The sequence below is a fragment of the Nyctereutes procyonoides genome, unplaced genomic scaffold (genome assembly GCF_905146905.1).
Source record: "Nyctereutes procyonoides isolate TBG_1078 unplaced genomic scaffold, NYPRO_anot_genome, whole genome shotgun sequence".
Lineage (NCBI taxonomy): Eukaryota > Metazoa > Chordata > Mammalia > Carnivora > Canidae > Nyctereutes > Nyctereutes procyonoides.
In genome coordinates this window covers 38889109-38911863 of record NW_026575139.1, presented here as the reverse complement: position 1 = coordinate 38911863, position 22755 = coordinate 38889109, and the positions used below count along the sequence as shown (strand labels likewise).

At 36.1% G+C, this 22755-nt stretch overlaps 1 protein-coding gene and 1 pseudogene across 3 annotated transcripts in view; both read left to right on the top strand.

The window, feature by feature from the left end:
* Positions 1 to 12489, top strand: part of ARID4A (AT-rich interaction domain 4A) — a 68513-nt gene extending 56024 nt beyond the window's left edge. For all 3 annotated transcript variants that reach the window (XM_055304334.1, XM_055304336.1, XM_055304335.1), the window contains 5 exons: positions 393 to 1526; positions 2215 to 2319; positions 6035 to 6241; positions 6853 to 6999; positions 10633 to 12489. In XM_055304334.1, coding sequence (XP_055160309.1) covers positions 393 to 1526; positions 2215 to 2319; positions 6035 to 6241; positions 6853 to 6999; positions 10633 to 10736 — 1697 coding nt within the window. In that variant the 3' untranslated portion in view covers positions 10737 to 12489. The remainder of the gene's footprint in view (positions 1 to 392; positions 1527 to 2214; positions 2320 to 6034; positions 6242 to 6852; positions 7000 to 10632) is intronic.
* Positions 1560 to 2198, top strand: LOC129496307 (10 kDa heat shock protein, mitochondrial-like; annotated as a pseudogene).
* Positions 12490 to 22755: the final 10266 nt, after the last annotated feature.

Here is a 22755-nt window from a genome sequence, read left to right as displayed (position 1 = left end):
TCAGTGTGTGTGGGGGGGCTTAATCTCATGACCCCAAGACCAAGATCATGATCCGATCCAAAATCAAATGTGGGACACTCAACTGACTAAGCCACTCATGTGGCTCAGTCCTTTGATTTTTCTAAGGATAACTATCACCTAAATATGATACTAGTGAAAAATGCAAAATAGCTCTTTTATAGAATTGAGACAGTAATATTTTCAATGTATTTTTACATGGAGTTTGACATACCCCCCCCCACTCGCATTTTTGGCACAAATGTATGATTTATCAGAAATTTCTACAGGGAGGTATTCAGAGGTACATGATTAAGAGTTCTCTTCGGTAGAATTTTTATTCTAAAATTACATTGGTAATTCAAAACCTGTGTAATGTAATTTTTTTTTTGCAGACTCTTGCTCATCTGATAGTGAAACAGAAGACCTTTTAGAAAAGAATTTGATGAATGAAGAACTTTCTCCTGATATTAAAGAACTAGAAAAAAATGAGAATTTAAATGATGATAAACTAGATGAAGAAAATCCAAAGATTGCTGCACATATTTTAAAAGAAAATGAAAGGACGCAAATGCAGCCTTTAGAAACACTGAATTTAGAAGTTGGAGAGAATGAACAAATAGTACAGATTTTTGGAAATAAAGTGGAACATGTAGAAGAAGTTAAGAAAGAAGCTGAAAAGTCTCCCAAAGGAAAGGGAAGACGAAGCAAAACAAAAGATCTTTCTTTAGAACTTATAAAGATTTCATCGTTTAGCCAAGATGAAGCAGGAAGTGAACCTCATATAGAAGCTCAAAGTCTAGAATTTTCTTCATTAGACAGTAAAAACTTTTCTTCTACTACCGAAGATGACACTGACCAATGTGCGAAAGAAAAAAAGCTGAAACGTAAAATACTGGGACAGTCATCACCAGAGAAAAAAATAAGAATTGAGAATGGAATGGAAATGACAAACAGCATCTCTCAAGAAAAGACCAGTGACTGTGTTGCATCTGAGGGAATGAAAAATTTAAATTTTGAACAACATTTTGAAATAGAAAATGAAGGAATGCCATCATTAATTGCAGAGTCAAGCCAACGCATTCAAGAATTAACTAGTGAAAAATTTGACAGTCCAGCTGAAGAAACTGTAAATACTCCACTGAAAGAAGAGGAGGATGCAATGCCTCTGATTGGGCCTGAGACTCTGGTTTGCCATGAGGTCGATTTGGATGATCTGGATGAGAAGGAGAAGAGCAGCATTGAAGATGTGGTGGTGGAAAGCTCTGAGTCTAACTCTCTTGTTTCTGTGCCGCCAGCCCTCCCTCCCGTAGTACAGCATAGTTTTTCAGTGGCTTCACCACTAACCCTCAGCCAGGATGAGTCTCGGAGTATAAAAAGTGAGAGTGACATAACCATTGAAGTTGAGAGCATTGCTGAAGAATCTCAAGAAGGTCTTTGTGAGAGGGAATCAGCAAACGGGTTTGAAGCTAGTGTTGCCTCCAGTACCTGTAGTCTGATTGTTCAAGAAAGAGAGAACAGAGAGAAGGGTAAGGACTTTCTTGGAAGAATATCAGCCTCGTATGTTCAACCCTCAAATTAGTTAAGAATTTTAGGAAATCCTGAGCTAAGAAGTTCCCTCCCTTCTCCCCTTCCTCATATTCATTCTTTCTTTCCTACTGCCCTCTCTCCCTTAAAAAAAAAAAAAAAGATGTATATATAGAAATACAAGTGGAGTAGACAGGTGCATAATTACAGCTGCTCTTGCCATGGCAGAGACTCAAGAGCAGAGTATGAACTGAGGTAGCTGGAGTTGTGGCAGAACAAGAGTTTAGGAAGTTTCTTCTCCTCTCTGACTCAGTTTTAGTTAAAAGGAGTTCAGCTGAAACTGTAACCAAAGGAGGCCTTATCCTTCCAAAAAATCTCAAGGAGAAGTATTGCAAGCAGCAGTAGTATTTAGCATGAAAGTTGGAGATAAAAGTTCTTCTCCCAGAATATGGAGGCACCCAAGTTGTTCCAGATAACAAGGATTATTTTTTATTTAGAGATGGTGACATTCTCAGAAAGTATGTAGACTGAATAAATCGTTATTGAAATGGCATCATGTGAAGGTGCCCATTCTACTGAAGTTGTGAAATCTTTCATCATGTAAATAATTTCCATGTCTCCCTTTAATAAACTAATCATATCCAAAATAGATACATATTTTTTTAAGTTGTCTCTTTTCCCTTGTTTTAGGTCAGAAAAGGCCAAGTGAGGGAAATAGTGGGTTAGTGGCAAAAAAGCAAAAGCGTACCCCAAAGCGAACGAGTGCTGTAGCCAAAAGTGAAAAGAACGGAACAGGTAGGTGCTTTCCAATGCTGGCTTTAGCATAATGCTAATATTTTCAGCATTTTGTTGGCTTCATCATTTGTGTCAGTTTAAAAATAAATTTGGTTTAGGGATGTCTGGCTGGCTTACTTGGTAGATACGTGACTCTTAATCTCAAGACTTGTGAGTTCAAGCTCCATGTTGGGTAGAATTTATTTAATAATTGTTTTGTAATGTTTGATTTATTATGTTCTGGAAATAGCAATTTTTCCACTAATTTTTAATCTGAAGAGGCTCGCCAATTTTATTTAGAGCTGAGATAGCTGTTTTTAATGCTTATTTCATTTGTATTTCTTATGTAAAGTGATTTAATATTGAGGAATATATTTGAGAATCTTGAATAATAGGAAAGTAATATTTGCTCTAGTAGTAAAAGCAGATTAAGTTTACATTTCTGAATGGAATGGTTTAATCTAGAAAAGCTGATTTCTGAATAGTATGGTATTTTTAAAACAGGCAAATAATAAGATTCTTATGGAAACAAACAAGGAACTTAGTAAAATCAGTATGAATTAGATTACATGAGAAAGACTTCTGTACAATAAGGAATAAAATTAAATCGTAGAACACAGTAGAAATAAACATCATTAATTTTGACAAAGTTTTATCTCCAAAACATGCCTTCATACAAGTCTGAATGGAAAATTCTAGGTTACAGTAGATACATATCCCATGGAGGGAGCATGTAATATATACAAGATAAAAGGCATTTCAAAGCAAAACCTTTGAACCATATATGAAGTTCTCAGTAGTCACATGTGGCCAGTGGCTGGACAATACAGATGTAGAGTATAGAGGAGGAGTGATGGGAAATGAGGATAGAGAAGCAGTAGGAATTATCAAGGGCAACTGAATAATATCCTAGTGTTTGGCAGGTACGTTTGTCAAACGATCAAAGTGAACATCACTAGTAATGTGACAAATGGAAATCACATACTATCACAGCAGCACATCTGTGACATTCCTGTCGAAGATGCATAAACCAAATATAATCATGGGGAACCATCAACAAATTCAAACTGAAGGATATTCTATAAAATAACTGGTCTGTAATTTAAGAAATTGCAAAGATCATGAAAGTCAAAGAAAGAAACCATTTCAGATTAAAGGAGACATGACAGTTAAATGCAGTATAGGATTCTGATTTGAATCCTCTTGCTACAAAAGACATTATTGGGACAAGTAGAGAGGATTAGGTGATAATATGTTTGTGCTCATTTTCTGATTTTGATTGTTGTATTATAGTTCTCTAAGTGTGTAGTAGTTTTAAAAACATACCTACAAATCTTTTGATACTCTCCCCTTTAAGAGGCAAAGTGTAATTGCCTCCCCTTAAGTGTGGGCTGAATGAAGTGCTAGAGTATGACTTCAGAGAATAGGTCATAAAAGGCACTGCAGGTTCTTCCTTGCTCTCCCTTAAATTGCTTGGTCTGGGGAAAGCTAGCAGCCAAGGCCTGAGGACACAGCAGTCTGTATTCTACCTGGTAAGGAACTGAGGCCTCCTGCCAGAAGCCATTTGAGTGAACCATCTTGGAAACATAGCCATCAGCTCCAGTTAAGTCTTTAGAGACCACAGCATCAGCTAAAACCTTGACTGCAATATCGCAAGATTCCCTGAGCCAGACCCCAGTACTCAGATACTGTGAGATACTAAACATTTGTAGTTTTAAACTAAGTTTGGGGCCAGTTTGCAGATAACTAACACAAAGAGAACGTTCTTGTTTGTAGGAAACGACACTGAAATACTCAAGTATGGCTGGGCAGCTTAACCTTCAGATGGGTCAGAAAAACATTTTTTGGCAACAGTTCTATAAATTTCAAGATTGCCTAAAAAGTTAAAAAGATTAAAAAGGAAGAAAGAAATTGTCAGTTTTACTTTGGGGACAATATTTGGCTGAATATTTGGCAAGGAGAAATGAATTAAAAGAGATGGGAAGTGAAATCACTAGGATTCAGTTATTATTAGTTACATATGAGGGACTGGTTAACGGACATATGGGATACAGGAGTAGCAGCAGATTGTTGGAAGAGTAATTTAGGGAATATGGAGCTAGAGGTATCCAGTATTAGGGGAATAGGGGCCTGGAGCTTAGAAGAGTCTGTTCTTAGAAGGTGGTTGTGTGAAGGATTGCAAGATGAGATTGCTATGGGAGAGATGAGATGAAAAGAAAAAACCAAGAGTAGAATTCTGTGAGAGATCTCTTTATGTGGGTACTGACTGATCAGTGGGCACTGATCAAATCACTAAACACTAGTGGGTTTGAATACGAAAGAAGTTTCAAATGCTATAGAATATACAATAGGATTAAAATACATTCACTGAATTTGGTGAATTGTAAATGTTTGGACTCTAACAAGAGCACAGGAATATGATTAGAAGGTGTGGAAATCAGGATAACAAAGAATTTCTTTCAAGAAATTTCACTCTAAAGAGAAGGAAAGAGGTGCCAAATAAAAGGGGAAGTTTTCCTCCTTTTCCCTCCCTCCCTCGGGGTAGGAAAAATATAAGCATGTTGGTAGACCTGAGAAAAGAAGTTGAAGATAAAAGAAGATAGATAACCAATATTGGGATATTCCAGAGGAGCAGTGAGTTGGATGGTTTTAAGAGTATAGCTGAAGAGATTAGTCTTCAAAAACATTCTCCTTTCTGAACTGCTTGCAAATGTTAATAAAGACAGATAGAGGGATCCCTGGGTGGCGCAGCGGTTTGGCGCCTGCCTTTGGCCCAGGGCGCGATCCTGGAGACCCGGGATCGAATCCCATATCGGGCTCCCGGTGCATGGAGCCTGCTTCTCCCTCTGCCTGTGTCTCTGCCTCTCTCTCTCTGTGACTATCATAAAATAAAAATAAAATTAAAAAAAAAAAAAGACAGATAGATACAGATAGAGGAGGGGCTAGGAAATTGTGTGTAACACTCAAGTTTGCTTTTTCAGTAGAAGGCAAGGTTGGCTTTTGAGAGTAAGCAAGTAGGGTGGAAATAGGGTATAAGAGATTGGAAAAAAAAAGTAAAACAATTCTGATTTGTTGTGAAGTGAAAAGCAAGACCATATCTAAGTACAAATTTGGTGAAGTACTATTTAGTCACTTTTGTTCTTATAAGCTTTATAAGGATCTTATAAACTTAAAATTCTTACAAATTTACAAACTTTAGCTCATTCTTTTTAGCAAAGTATTGAATAATATATTTGACCCCTGAACAGCATGGGTTTAAATTGTGCGGATCCATTTATACACATATTTTTACAGTACTGCAAATGTCTTTACTCTTATGATTTTCTAACATTTTCTTTTCTGTAGCTTACTTTATTATAAGAATACAATCTATAATGTTGTGTAGAACATACACAATATGCTTAATCAACTTTGTTATCTGTAAGGCTTCTGGTCAACAGTAGGCTATTAGTAATTAAGTTTTTGGGGAGTCAGAAGTAAATGCAGATTTTTGATTACATAGAGGTCAATACCCCTAACCGTGATGTTGTTCAAGAATCAGCTATATGTAATTTTTAACCATTTTCCTATTGGTGGGCATATAGATTTCCATTTCTTTATTGTTAAGAAATTTGTTCGTTTGTACACTTATTTCTGTAGGATACCAAAAAAGTGTAATAATAGCTGGGTCTGCTGCATCTTGATATTTGAAATTTTTGTCATTTATAATCTCTGAATCAATGTTTTCTTATTATAGGACAAAGCAGTGATAGTGAAGATCTTCCTGTCCTAGACAATTCAAGTAAATGTACACCAGTAAAGCATCTTAGTGTGTCTAAGCCACAGAAGCTTGCACGATCTCCTGCAAGAATTTCCCCTCACATCAAAGATGGAGAAAAAGATAAACACAGGGAAAAACATCCAAATTCATCCCCTAGGACATATAAATGGAGCTTTCAACTCAGTAAGTAGCTTTAGAAAACTTGAATGTATTTTGTAAAGTGGTATGTCAAAATAAGAAATAGTGATTACCAAATTCACTTATGTTGGCTTCCAAACACTATCTTATCAATAATCATTACTTATCATCTTAAGTCCAAATCCATATCTTTTCATCATAATACTAACCTGATAAATATTAACTAGAGAAAGATCTTTAGTAATGAAATAAGATGTGTAATGTACATATATCAATGAAGCTGAAATACCCTTTCTAGTACTAACAGCCGGAAATAACCAATGAATGAAAAAATCATCAGTTCAAAGAAACTATTTGGATAAATAACTAGAATTATAGATCAGGGTCGTTGTGTATTGATGTTTTCTTGTGTTTTTCTGATCATTTAAGTAATACATTATTAATATATATTTATTATAAAAAATTTGGGGTATATATAGGAATCTTATTCATGAATTTAATTAAGGTCATCCCTTATTGATTTTAATTAATTAATAAGGAAAGTTTTAAATAAACCAAAGCTTTTAATGATTTAGAAGTTGGAGTTTTGATAGAACTGCCATTTTTTCTCAGGTAATTATTTTAAAAACCTAATTAATTTTTCTTTTCCTTTTTAGATGAATTAGATAATATGAACAGTACAGAGCGAATCTCTTTTCTCCAAGAAAAATTACAGGAAATCAGAAAATATTACATGTCTTTGAAGTCTGAAGTTGCAACCATAGACAGGAGGAGAAAAAGATTAAAAAAGAAAGACAGAGAAGGTAATTTGAGTTTAATTTTTCTTTCCCGTGTTTCAAATATATTCTGTTTTTAGAAGATTTAGGTTATTCTTTGAATATAGTACATATTTATTAACTGTTCTTAGATTTCTAGTGTTACCTTCTTTGTGATATTGTTGAAATGAGGTCAACAACTGAATCAGGAGGAAACTCTTGAAAAGCACTATGAACTGTTTTACAAAATGTGTGATTTTGTTAAATGTCGTGGGTTCTCAAGAAGAGTTACTCCCTCTGAAATTCACTTTTTGCTCAGCAAATGTTTACTGGCTACCTATTAACAGGCACTATATTTGTTATTATGAGATTCACCAAAATTAATGAGCATATGGTTTATTCTCAAAGTGATTTTCTGTCGGCAATCATAAATTATTTCCTAAGGAGCTCAACAACATTAATGCATTCATACTATGCACTAGGCCCTCTTACAGGTGGTAGAAATAGAGAGATGAATGAGATATGGACCTTGATCTCAAAGATATTAACTTCTAGCAGGAGGGTATGTTATGAGGGCCCCAAGAGTGATACTATCAAGTATAGGAGTTGGTGGAAGGAGAGATTACTTTGGATTAATCATGAAGAGAGAGTAGTGTCTGACTTAGACCTTAAAACTATGTAGGACTAACTTAGAGTTAAACATTGCTATGTTCACAGCTACCCCATCTCCAAGCCCCACATAAAATAACAGGAAAGAAAATGAAAAGCCCTGTACCCACAAGAATAAGATAATGGGATAGCAGATCACAGTAGATAAGAAATGTCAATAGAAAAAAAAAAGTCAATAGATTCTCTCTTGGAAGCTGAGGAGGAGATGGACTACTTAGCAGAATGCAAAAACCTAATAAGCTTATTTATCCTTGCATTGGGACAAAACAAGAAATGAGCCAGTCCATACCACATCACTTTATCTCTGAAAGCAAGGATATGGGTGAGGCTAAAAATGGAGATTGGTTGAAAATGGAAGGAGAAACTGGATCCTTTTGTCCCATCCTGTGATACAAACTACCTTCTTCTGCAACTCTAGCAGAAAATAGAAAATTAACTTATTGGAGGGAGAGAGGAATGAATAGGCTTATAGACTCAGGGACACCAGCTATAGTTGAAAGTGAGGGTTATAGGCAAAACCAGAAATAATGAGCCTGAGCAAAAGTTTACAATACTGAATGATGAGACCCCTATCCCTTTTCCAGCTGAAACTCTTATCCTCTTGGCTTCCTGAAAGCTGGCAACTAATAAGCTTATGCTCATTCTTGGGAGGAGACTGAAGGATTCCTCTGGAGAAGCTGGTCAACCCAAGGAACGAACTAACACAGATACCAACATTTAAAGGTTCCTGAATCAAAAAGCAAGATCCTTGCCAATCACTACATATGCATTGCCCATCATTGAAAAGCTCCTCGTATTTGCACACAGCTTCCAGTTAGCTTTTTTTGCTCCCTTCTTAAATATGGGAGCCACAAGACCAGACAGGGAAGGCTCTACAAAAAAGTTAGAAACCAAAGTAGAAAAAGAATAAAGGAACTTCTAAAGAACAATGCAGCATACAAAACACCAAACTAAAATTACTATACAGAGATACAGGAAAGATACTACAGTCTTGAAAAAAAATATGATAGTATTAATGCAATTCAGAGACCAGGAAGGACCTCTCAAAAATTAAAAATATGACAGCAGGAATTTTAAAAATGTAATAGAAGAGATAGCAAAGCTAAAGAAATCCCAGTAGATGGTCGAAAAGGTAATAGGAAAAAATAACTAAGAGAAGCATAGGATCTGTTGAGATCTAACTTCTGAATCACAGAATTTCTAGAAAAAGAGCACTGAATAAACACAGGAGAAAGTTGTCATCAAGTAGTATTTTAAGAAAAATTTCCAGAAATAAAGGATATGAATTAGAAGATTGAAAGGACTCTCACTGTAACATCTCTAAAGAATGGGGGAGAAAAATCATACCAAAGCACATTGTGAAATTTCAGAACACTATGGATAACAAGATTCTAAAAATTTACCATGTAAAGAAAGGCATATCTAAAAAATAGGTGTCAGAACACCATCAAGTTTCTCATGTCAGATTTCTCAGTGGTAGCACTGGAAACTAGAAGCCAAACTAGAAAGTTCAGACAACATAGGATCCACAAAACAAGGAATCCCACTTAGCAAAGCAATAAAGAAAATGTCAAGTTGATGAATGGAAGCGATAGGATGACCACTGCATAGCAGGCCTAGAGAGCCAACTATTCCAGGAATAGGATGGACAGGAGGGAAGGCCTCCAGAAGAGCTAGCTCTTAAAAAGACAAAAAAAGGTAAAGTATGTGATGGGCTTGCCTATTTTGAAGGGGGTTTTCTGCCTGTTGCAGAGGGTTAGGGGATGAATTTTTGATAAAATGACCTGTATCATATATGATCTTGAATCATTCTAGTCCAAGTCCAGCAGTGTTAATTCCCAGAAATAAGATGGAGCAAATGGAAGATTAGGCTTTCCATGTTTGTACTTTTCTTTAATAACTGAAATAGCAAGAAGTCTTTAGAGAGCTTTTAAACGTGCAGTCAAATTAATAAATTGAAATTTCTTCAGAGCACCCTGAACTGCTTTAGGTTTCCTATAGGTGATAGGAGTTTCAGACAACTAAAAAGATTGTTTTATTAGTCTTCCCTTTTTAAATTTTTTGTAGTATAAAGTGATTTATTAAAGTGAGACCCGCCATGTTAGAATTTGTAGTTAATGAGTTACATGTCACACTGGAGTACACATATACACTGAGATACAAAAATTAAAAATTTAAATAGGAACAAATAGGCAAATGTTGGCAGGAGATAGACGAGCTTTGCAAAGAAAGAAAAAAAAACAAAACCCAAAATGGCAAAGTTATGAAATGCATAGAGTAGTGACCCTTAATCTGTGTTACGTCCTCCTAGAGAGTTGTTAAAGTCTTATGAGGACTTTTTTCCTTTTTTTTTAAGATTTTATATTTTCTTAAGTAATCTCTATACCCAATGTAGGGCTCAAACTTATAACCTCAAGGGTTGCACCCTCTCCTTCCAGCTGAGCCATTGCAGGCCACCCTGTGAACACTTTCTTCTAATCACTTCCATTCTGATTCTGATTCCATCATGATTCTGATACCTGACCTAGATAACTGCTGTTGCTTATGGGATGCTGTGTCCATTAGGTCTACTGGGGCAGGAAAAGGGTAGGAAGCTAGTGGATAGCGGGTTATAAGAAATTTTCTGGGATGAGTGAATTCTCTTATAGTCCTAGAACCCAGAGACAAGGGAGGAATTTGCTATAGTGAGAATTTAAGCCAGGTTTACCTTGTTTTGGTTTTGGGGTAAGGTGAGTTCCTTCCAGGGATCGTTCAAGTTAGGGTTTAAGAGTTTACCATCTCTTTAAATCAACATTTTAAGATGCCTTTTTTGAACTGAGTTATTTAACTGATGAGAGACTGATTCCAGTCAGTTGAGCCAAACAATTTTTGCTGACAATGTTATTCCTAAATTTAGGCACCATTTAAGAGGATTGCAATTGAAATGAATAATAAGAAATTTATTTCTAATTTGCCAGTGGCTAGGTATCTTTGATAGTTTTTGGGTCTAATGTAGTTGTTTTGATTCTACAGTGTCTCATGCAGGAGCCTCCATGTCATCTGCTTCGTCAGACACTGGGATGAGTCCCTCATCATCATCTCCCCCACAAAATGTACTTGCTGTAGAATGCAGGTGATAAACGTTTTTCTCTGCCTTCCCAGCAGTTTGCTGCCATGGACATAAATCCTAAAACCCTGAAATACAACCACAGAAAGCACTCAACTGGTTTGACATTGCTAAGTATATCCTGTATACCTTTCCAGGCTGGACTGTATCTATTCCCCCCTCTTTTCTTTTTTTCTGTTGCAAAAAGTAAGCTGATTAATAATTGAAGGTTAGGCAGCCTGCCATATTTGTCTATAATTTTTCCTCTTTAATTTTTTTTCATTTTTTTGTGAAGATAGAAAAAGGGCACTTAGCAAATCTGAATTTGTATAATAAAGCTTTCAACTGTTATAGAAATCATAGACAAGCAAGTGCACATGAAAAACATCAAAATATTATCCAGCTGAATAGTGACTGCTGCACTTTCACTAAGATGTATTTGAACACTTGGTGAGTAGGGGGTTTATGTTGTGGGGTTTTTTTTTTTATTGTTGTTGTTGTTTTTTATTTTTGTGGAAGCACTTGCTATTTAGAACTGCCAAAGTATATGTTCAGCAGTGTGCCCAGGCTTAAAGGTGTAAATGGGACAAAATAAATTGTGAAAGGAAGTGTAGTTGACTGAAAACTACAGTTGTAATAAGTCTTCCACTTTTTATAGGATTTTTGAGCACACAATTATGCAAATATTTTAATGTTTATTAATGTTTACAGTGGAATTGTGAATAAGTTTTCAGTGGACTATCTTATCCCTTGACAAAAATATTTTGTCTTTTTTCTATGTAATTTCAGAGTTTTTATTTTGTTACAAAAAGACAAAAATGAAATATATAACAACAATGAAGTTATTTAACAAGATTTCTAAAGCTGAAAATTTTGTGTAAAATAAGGTATTATCTTGCAACTTGTTAAATATATTTATTCAGACATTGGATGTTGTATTTTTATGTATTTTTTAAAATATTAATAAAATTGAAAAAAAGAAAATTCTAGGTTAATTCACTCTTTGGATGACAGTAGCTCTCAGCTGTCCCTTTTACAGGAGGTTGCATCCAGTAGCTTTGCCTGTGTTGAAGGGAGTCTGTCTCAGTCCTTCAAACAGTATAGAACTATAAATGGGCATCTGGATCATTAAAGTATGTCCTCGTTTAGAAACTTTGGCAGTCCTAGTATTTAAACTGTTTTGAGGATCAAATTTTTGGTTGCCCTTAAGATACTTTGTCATAGTTTTTTGTTTGCTATACTGCCGAATAAATTTCTATCTCCCAAAGTTGAGATGCAACAACTAAGTAAAGCAACTATGTATGCTGTGTCTGTGAATTGTTCCACAGACTGATACGTTTTGTAAATAAGTCCAAAATCATGTATTTAAAGCATTTTTGCCATATACATTATGTAAAAAGGTGATTTTTTAAAATCAGTTTTTAAATTCATGTTTGTACATTGAAAGGGGTTTTTTTTTAACCTCCTTTTCTGTGTTTAATATGCTGTAGAGTAATAACCTAGATGCTCTAGACTGTATATCAGGATCTGATTTACAAGAACAAAGTCAGAGCCAAACACTAGTGATGGCATAGCATTACTGAAATCATTGTTTCTTAATTTCATTTTACCACATTGTGAACTTGTGATTCAGATTCCTTCCATTTTCGCAGAGAATTAAAAAGAAAAAAGTACTCTTGTAAAATGCACTTTTCTGTCTTTTCTTTGCAAAGCAGAAGTATTTCAATGTAAAATAAAAATGGAGCTCAGTGGGCAGTATTAATAAAGGCCATGTTTTAAACATAGGCTTTATATTTTTAGTTTTCATTTAAGTGATTGTTTTTTTCCCAAGTGCCAGTAACTTACAGTTGGAAAATCAGACTTTGCAAAACAAGCATATTCAATATATTCGTCAGTCTTTACAATAAAATATTTCTAGTTCTTAATTATAAAAATGAAAAAAGCGTGTCATTCAAATCCATTTGGAACTAGGAGGCAACCTTAGATTCATATGATCGATATTTTAATGATTTGCTTCAGTAGCAGTTCAGTAAATGAGATGGTAACTAATTATCAGCTTGAATACCATCCCTTCTAATCAATATAAATCTGGTAATGAAGTATTGGGACCTTCCTATAGAGGGCAAAATTATACTCAATGGGTATATGGACACTTAAAATCCTTTTATTTTGGAGACGGAGAGAATTACAAAAGTGAATACTGACTATTCAAATATTAGGCATATTTTGAATTTAGCAAAATTTTGGATAGTACTTACATGTGATTAAAAAAGTAAAAGTATAAAGACACTCTTCAATATCTAAAGTAGAAGGTCCTATCCATAAAATCAGGTTCTTTGAAGATTATGGAGATTTGTTTCACTGTTCCACTGTGTGCTTTTATTGTTTGTTGTGTTTCTAATTTTCCGGTCCTTCACTAAGAAACATGTTTGTTCTTAGCATTTACATATTATGTCTTCTATGAAGTTGCTTTAAATTATGGAAATCCATATAGGTTAAACTATTAATTTGCTTATATATCTTTCTTATAAGTTTTAAAATATACCTTTCTTATAAGCCCTGTAATTTAACCTATCAACACTGTGAAAACATTAAGCTATATTCAACCACACATAAAAGCTTATTACCAGAATTCATTCATTAACAATTTATCGGTTATCTGCTAAGTGCCAGGCACTGAGCTAAAGGCCCAGAAGTTACAGTAATGAACAGGACAGAAAAAAAGGTTCCTGTCTTTAGGCAGTGTATATTCTAATGAGGCATATGTTAAATATAACCAATGTGTTTCTTAACCACAGGTGTGACAAACATACTGAGTTATGGAGTGCCATGAGATCACGATACAGCAGCCCAGCCAGGAACTTGGAAGGCAAGGGTGGTCATGGCAGGCTTTACAGAGAAAGCAACAGTAAAACTGAGCCCCAGTGAGGATAATGAATGGGCTAAACAAAGGAGAGAGATGGGAGAGTAAAATGCTCCCTGGCACATGGGGCTCAGAGGTAATGAGCCAGGGCAAGAATAGACTTGAGGCAGGACGGGCAGGAGCCTGGTCGTGCAGAGCCACTCATTTTGTAAATAATTCTTACAACTCATGTATTTAAAGCAGTTTTGCTGCTTTAAATCCAAACACTGCACCTGCCCACCTCTGCCTCTTGTTCCTCTGTTTCCACCACTCTATCCCTACTTGTCCAGAGCCATCTCAGGAGCCACTTTTCCATGAGCCTTTTGCCAACTTACCATCACCATCTCCTTTTATGCTCTGATAGCATTTTCAATCTATTATTTTACTTGACAACTCATCTTGTATTATGTTTACCTATGCATGTGTCTTTCTACCGTACTAAGGGTTAGTTCCTTAAGTACTTAGTCATACCCAACAAAGTGCCTGATCCAACATCTAATAATACACATAAGATGGTCAAAAACTATGTTGAGAAAAATTACTTTTGAAATGCTATTGTTTGTTTTTTTACCAGTGATTCTTATGTACAAGCCAGATGTGTAGAAGTTGTCTTTGTGGTTCTTTCCAAAAGGTGATAATGATAAAATATCATTTAAAAAGTGAAAAGTAGGGATCCCTGGGTGGCTCAGCGGTTTAGCGCCTGCCTTTGGCCCAGGGCGTGATCCTGGAGACCCAGGATCGAGTCCCACGTCAGGCTCCTGGCATGGAGCCTGCTTCTCCTTCTGCCTGTGTCTCTGCCCCTCTCTCTCTCTCTCTTTCTTGCCTATCATGAATAAATAAATAAAATCTTAAAAAAAATAAAAAATAAAAAGTAGACCTGTTAAACTGTCTCATCCCCAACTCAAAGTATTCTTAAACTGATGGGTTTTTTTTCCCTCCTTGTTTCTTCTTCCCTCTTCCATTACTCCACATGGTTACACAGATTTTTTTATCCTATTAAGAAGACTAATATGTGATGGCATTCATCATTAGTGGAGGTTGATGGACTCTTAAGATGGAGTCTGCGCTAATGGAGAATTTCTAATATATGCTTAGTGTTTTCACACAGTAGAAATTTTTTTTAGTAATTTATATTTCGTTACAACACCAAATGATGTTTTCCTTGTTAAGCACAAAAAGCCTTTTTATTTTTATTTATTTTTATTTTTTTTTTAAATTTTTTATTTTATTTTATTTACGATAGTCATACAGAGAGAGAGAGAGGCAGAGACACAGGCAGAGGGAGAAGCAGGCTCCATGCACCGGGAGCCCGACATGGGATTCGATCCCGGGTCTCCAGGATCGCGCCCTGGGCCAAAGGCAGGCACCAAACCGCTGCGCCACCCAGGGATCCCACAAAAAGCCTTTTTATATATTCATATTAGACCCATTATATCTTAAGTAGAAGGCCAGTGTTCATAATTTTAGAATTTACAGTTAACCTAATTATGAAGCTATCTTCATTTTGTAAACTTTATCACCAAAATTCATTTTGAAAAGTTCTATTGTGAAAAACTTAAAACTTCCATGTAAATATAATAAATGATTATTCTGCACAAGTAATTGGATTTCTTCTCAAGGCTAAGTTATATTAAACAAGACTGATTTAAGAGTCTCACCACTTCATGTTGCCAAATTTGGCAAATAAAAAATCCAGGACATCCAGCTAAATTTGAATTTCAGACAGATAATTTTTTTTTTTTAGTATAAGTATGTCCTATATAAAAATTATGTTATTTACATGATACTGAAATTTAACTAGATACCTGTATTTCACCTGCAAATCTTACAACTAGTTTCTTTTCCACTATATTCCAAGACATATTTATTATCCTCCAGAGAAGCTTTTTTTCAGTCCCCAAATCTTTATGGAGGATAAGAAACTGCTAGTTTATCTTGGTTTCCAAGGATGAGTGGGCCTTGGCAGTCCATAAGTAATTTTTTCAATTAACTTTTCTGATGTAGTCGTTATCTCCAAGATTGGCCCTATAATAATAACTAAGCTTTTTTTTTTATTTTTTATTTATGATAGTCACAGAGAGAGAGAGAGAGAGAGAGAGAGAGAGGCAGAGACACAGGCAGAGGGAGAAGCAGGCTCCATGCACCGGGAGCCTGATGTGGGATTCGATCCTGGATCTCCAGGATCGCGCCCTGGGCCAAAGGCAGGCACCAAACCGCTGTGCCACCCAGGGATCCCAATAACTAAGCTTTTGATAAAATAGTTGTGAATGCACTCAGACTTCACTGGTGGTTTTTCTTTGATGGGGCACTTTTCCCACCAAGTGGTAACTGCTTTCTGAAATTCTCTTGGATTCCTATCCAGACCTGCTCTCAAAAACCCTACCTAAGGGGATCCCTGGGTGGCTCAGCGGTTTAGCGCCTGCCTTCAGCCCAGGGTGTGATCCTGGAGTCACAGGATCGAGTCCCACATCGGGCTCCCTGCACGGAGCCTGCTTCTATCTCTATGTCTCTGCCTCTCTCTGTGTCTCTCATGAATAAGTAAATAAAATTTTTTTTTTAAAAAAAGATTATTCTTTGCAGCATGGTTTGTGCTGATCAAACATTTTAAATGCCCATGAAGAGAAGGATAAATTATGGCTAATTGCAATACCACAGAGCAGTTAAAATAGGTGGACTAGAGTTTAATGTATCAACATGAATAAATTTCAAAAACAAATGAGTGAAAAAAAAAGATGTCAAACAATACATACATCTCTACAAAATTTAAAGATGCAAAACAATACACTGGCTTTGTTTATGCAGCCATAAGTATAAAAACCTGAGTGTGAATGATGAACACCCAAATTCAGGAATGGTTTTGTCTGGAGAATAGGGAAAGGAACAGGGGAGGGTATATGGGGGCATTTATTCCCTCCTCCAAAAAAAAAAATGTAAAGCAAATATCACAAAATGCTAAGATTTGATAACTTGTTTATATTATTCTCAATCCTTTACTATATTTGACATATTTCATAATTAGGAAAAAAATCTAATGAACTACTGCACAGTAAGGTGAAGATAACTGATGGAACTGAATACCACTATCATTGAGTCAAGGTCCACACATGGTCTCAATCCTATGAGAAAAGCATTGCTATTTTATTTTGACACATAAGGAAACCAGTTCCAAATGGTCAAGGGAATGATAAGTAGAATTAGGATGCCAGCCCATTTCTTCTGGTTCCCAAGTCCAGTATTTGTTTCATTACATTACTGTCCTAAGAAGCTTCTGTTCCCTGAGAATAATGGTTGCATTTTTAACAAAAACATCATCATTTTAAATGACTATTAGAAAACTTATGGGTCTGGGATTCTCCTTAATAAGATTTTATAAGCACTCTTTTTATAATTGGCTAACTTTGAACATGGCAAGTCATTTGACTTTTCTAAGTGTCAGTTTTCTTACCTATAAAGAAAGTTTAGATTCTGAAATTCTGCTTTTAATGATTAATCTCAATTTGAGACATTTAAATGGTTTTAAATCTATTTTTTTTTGAGTGGGTAATACATCTATATGGTTCAAAACAGAAAGGACACAAGGCTACATGACCATCTCCCACCTCCGTGCCTTACTTTCCCTTTCTCGGAGGCAACCAATGTTACCAGTTATCCTTCTGAAAACATCTATGCTTCCTGATTATTTTTACAGCTACGTAGTATTCTACTATACCAATGTACCACAATTTGTTTATCTAGGCCTATAATGATGGACATTGTGGTTAGTTCTCATTTTTATTATAAACAGTGCTGCAACTAATAGCCTTATACTAGAACTCAAGTTTCATGAGGTCAGTGTTTTTTTTTTTTTTCAGTCTGGTGAAAGCAATGAGAGATTGCTGCTTTTTTCCTACTGAGGTATGTCATGACCTTTTTGTGGTTCCTTTGACCAGAAATTTTAAGATCTTCCTGCTAATATAGAAATAATAAGCCCAATATATTATTTTTAAGTGGGGAGTATAAATAGAAACACTGTTTTTCACAATTTACCTAAGCCAATTTATGTACCCTTTTTCCTCTAACATCTGAACATTTCTCAAATACCTTTTTGAAACACTGATGCTATTAAATTAGAAATTTTTACTGTAATGACTTTGGGTAATTGTTTTCAGATTACACTTTATGTGACCTTCATTTCTTATTGTTAGAATTTGTATTCTTTTATCACAAGTAGCTAGTTTAATATCCCAAGGTTTCTGACATAGTTTTATTACACTTTCTCTGATTCACCATGTCTTCAGCCTCCATCTATTTTCCTTATTGTCTCAAGATTCTCTCCCTCCTCAATGCTAGCTGCCTGCCTCACCTCCCTTTATTAGCCTTCACTTGGGTCATATCCTCAAGCATTTAATCTGGCCTCTGGAGATTCTGCTCAGTTATATCTTATCAGTACTAAAGTACTGACATAAGTAAGGGATAAGGAAATGGCTGGTATCTAAAAGAAAGTTGTAATATTAAAATGACTTTACATCCAGAAATCAGTGGTTCTTTTTTTCATTCAAGTCCTTTCAGTATATGTACTGCCCTAGTAGAGTAGGATTTTAGCACAACAGACTCAATTTGACAGTAAGAGTCTCCAAAAATAAAGATCTAGTTCTTTGAGATCCGTAAAATTGACAAGCCTCTAGCCAAACTGATTAAGAAACAGAGAAGACACAAATTACCAGTATCAGGAATGAGAGAAGTGACATCACTAGAAGATTGTATCCGTACCTATTAAAGGGATAAAAAGGAAATATCACAAACATCTTTAAGCCAATGAATTCAACAACTTAGATGAAGTGGGAAAATGCACTAAAGACACATTAACAAAGCTCACTAAAATAAAAATAGATAAGCTGAATAACCCTGTATCTATTAAAGGAATGGAATTAAAGTTATAAAACTTCAACAAAGAAAACTCCAGGTCCAACTACCTTCACTTTTAAGTTTAAGGAAGGACAATACTACTAAATGTCTACAGAAGAAATACTTAATTTTATACTAATTTATAATTTATATTTATACTAAATTATACTTAACTAATTTATAATTTAATTTATACTAAATTAAATACTAATTTAAGTAATTCTACTTAAAGTTATTGAAAAGGAAGGAATCTGCCAACTCATGCAATGAGGCCAGTATGACTCTGAAACCAAAACAAAGACATTGGGCAGCTCAGGTGGCTCAGCAGTTTGGCGCCTGCCTTTGGCCCAGGGCCTGCCTGATCTGGAGACTCGGGACTGAGTCCCACGTTGGGCTCCCTGCATGGAGCCTGCTTCTTCCTCTGCCTGTGTCTCTGCCTCTCTCTGTGTGTCTCTCATGAATGAATAAATAAAATCTTAAAAAAAAAAACTAAGTTGGAGGCCTAACGCTACCCGATTTCAAGAATTATTATGAAGCTAACACCAATAAAAACAACATTTTGTTCAAATAGAGCAATAAAACACAGCAGATCAGAAATAAGCCCCCACATATGTGGACAATAGGTTTTTGATAAAGGCACAAAGACAATATAATGAAAAAAGGATAGCCTTCTAAAGAAATGATAATGTCCAAACTGGACAACCGTATGCAAAATAACAAAAAAGAACTTGGACCCATACTTTACACCACATACAAAAATTAAAAATGACACAAAACCTGACACTATAAACTTCTAAAAGGAAGTAGGAGGAGATCTTATGCCTAATTGAGTTAGGCAAAGATTTCTTATATGCAATATCAAAAGCACAATCCATAAAGGAGCAAATTGATATATTGTGCTTCATCAAAATGAAAAACTTTGGCTCTTTAAAATACATTATTGAAAGATAAAGACTGGGAGAAAATATTTGCAAACCATTATCTCAGATAAAGGACTTATATCCAGAGTATATATAAAGAACTCTCAAAGTCAACAATAAAAAAAAATGCAATTAAAAGAAATAGACTAAAGATTTGAACATACATCTATGGTGTAAACAGTGGTCAAGAGAATGAGGAAACAAGCCACAAACTAGAAAATATTTATAAAAGACGTACCTGATAAAGGACTATTTTAGCATTTAGGTTGCTAAAATACCATAAATTCAGTGACTCATAAACATTTATTTCTCATGGTTCTGGAGCCTGGGAAGTCCAAGAAAGGTGCCAGCATGGTTGGGTGGAACTTTGGGGTGGAGGAAGGAGGCTCAGGAGCTCTGTGAGGCCACTTTCGTTAGAGCGCTGATCTTAATTGTGACGGTTCCACTTTCATGATTTAATCACCTCACCAAACCCCCACTCCCAATACAATCATTAGAGATTAGGATTCCACAATATGAATTTGGGGAGTACACAAACATTCATTATCAAAGCAGACGGTTATCTAAAGATAAACAAAAAACTTAAAAATTCAACAATAAAAAAACAGATTTAAAAATGGGCCAAAGACCTTAACACTTAACACCAAAAGACATACAAATGGCTGATAAGCACGTGAAAACATGCTCCACATCATGTATCATCAGGGAAATGCAAATTAAAACAACAATTAGATATCTCTGCATTATGAGAATACAAAAATTCAAAATACTGACATCAAATGTTGGCAAGAATGTGAAACAACAGGAACTCCCATTTGTTGCTGGTAGGAATGCAAAAATGGTACAGCCACTTTAGAAGACAGTTTGGCTGCCTTTAGTTTCTTACAAAATAACTCATGCTCTTACCGTATAATCTGGCAATCACATTCCTTAGTGTATATATTGAAATGAGTTGAAAACTTACGTCCTCACAAAAATCTGCACACAGGTGTTGATAACAGCTTTATTCATAATTGTCCAAACTTATAAGCAACCAAGATGCCCTTCAGCAGGTGAATGTATAAACTTGGTCTATCCAGACTTGGGAAATTGTTTAGCACTAACAGAAATTGGCTATCAAGCCATTAAAAGACATGAAGGGATTTTAAATGCATATTGCTAAGTGACAGAAGTCAATCTCTCATGGGCTGCAGATTGTATATAATTCCATGTATATGACATTCTGGAAAAGGTGAAACTATAGAGACAGAGAAAAGATCAGTGGTTGCTGTGGTTGGGGAGGGGAAGGATGGATGGGTAGAGCACAAAGGGGTTTTAAGGCAGTGAAAGTATTCTGGGTGTTATTATAATGATGGATACATGTTATTATACATTTGTCAAAATACGCATTTGTGTATCAAGCCATACTATAGTATAAACTACAAATCTTGGGTGATAATGATGTGTGAATGTAGGTTCGTCAATTATAACAAACGTGGCACTCTGGTGTGGGAAGTTGGTACTTGGGGAGGTTGTGCTTGTGTTGAATCAGGGATTATATGGGAGGTTTCTGTATTTTACACTCAATTTTGCTGTAAATCTAAAACTTCTCTAAAAAAATAAAGTCTATTTATAAACAATGTGTTGGATATCATTAGGCATTAGGGAAAGGCAAGATAAAACTACAGCGAGAATCTACTAGCATGGTTATTAGAATGCTAAAATTAACAAGGCTGACCAACCAAATGTGGGTGGTGACTATATGCAGTAATTGGAAGTCTCATATACTGTTGGTGGGAATGCAAAATGATATAACCATTTTGGAAAAATGGGAGTTTTTTAAAAAATTAAACATACTCCTACCATATGACTGAAGGAAACTTTTGGGATGATGGATATCATTACTATCTTGATTTTGGTGATGGTTTTATGGATGTATACATATGTCAAAGTGTATCAAATGGTATAGTTTAAATTTATGCAGCTTATTATATGCCAATTATACTTCAATAAAACTGTTTGGAAGAAGGAGCTATCATCCAGCATAGAACCATGGTTTCTGGACAATTATTAATACTGTCTCAATTTGGAAAATGACCATAGCATTGTAGAAATTCGGATCCTCCAATTAGCAAGAATGATGTCTATACATTTGAGAAGAAAAACCTACCTTTACCATAGAAATTTGCTTGAGAATGTTTCAATTATTTTCCCGCATGGTCTCTGTGACAATTTCTGTTTATTTTCTAATTGCTATAATGATTCTCTTACCTTTATATGTCGCTGTTTACTGTGTCCTTAAACACCCGGCAATTTCCACAGTTATCCTGGCCCCAATCTTTTCCATGTACCTCAGGGATTAATTATGAGCTCAGTGGAAGTGAAGGATAGGAAGGGACGGGGGAGTGGCAGAGTGGTTTTATCAGAAGGTAAGAGCAGCCAGCCTAGAAAAAGATCACTTGGAACTGGGCTAAACCCCTTACGAAGATCCAAATCAAAAACCACTCCCAGATCACCAGTAACCCTGGAGGCTGATGCCCTCCTCTCTTGTGTTCATGATTACAATTGGGTTTTGACACTAGACCAAGCTCCCAAACAGAAGACTGTGGAAGGAACACAAGAGTACTCAAGAAAACCATTATATGTAACTTACACCTGTTAACTCTCAAATTGTGAGGACCTGGGCTGCTTCTGGGCCCTGACAGAAACAAGCAGTAATGAGCACCTGGCTGGCACACACTAGTAATATCCGTAAATCATAAAGACCAGTTGAATAGCCTAACAACAACAACAACAACAAAAATATTTAGTTCCTTTAGGTCCTTACCTAGCTTAGTTAGGCCTTCTCTGTGACTTAGTAGAAAAATCCAAACTCTGTATTTGGGGTCAGTCTTACTTCCATTGTTCCTGCTGTCTGAATAAAGCAAATACTAGAAAGAAACGCACCTAGACTAGTTAAGCATCGTGCGTCTCAGTTGATTTTGCTTTGGGACTTTTGGCTGCTGCGAGGCTCAGGCCTGCAGATCCACTGTCACCCCCGCCCCCACCCCCACCCCATCCCGGGCTAATATGATTTTGCTTTCAAACTCCTCTTTCCTCCTGCTATTGAGCTAAGGTGGTTGGGGACTTTGGGAGCCTGTGTTCTTTTCAGGGGACCAGGCTGACCGGGTCGGGGAGCACGGGCTAGCGATGCTCCGGGCGCGGGGCTGCGAGCTAGGAGCAGACGAAGTCAGGAGTCAACTTCAGTTTGCAGGAGAGGGGCCAGGGGCTTGGGGAGGATTCGGCTGCCGCTTAACCGCATTCGGCCACGCTGTGATGTGCCTCGGTGGGGGTCGTGGGCACAGGGACAAGAGCGCGTCTGGGTC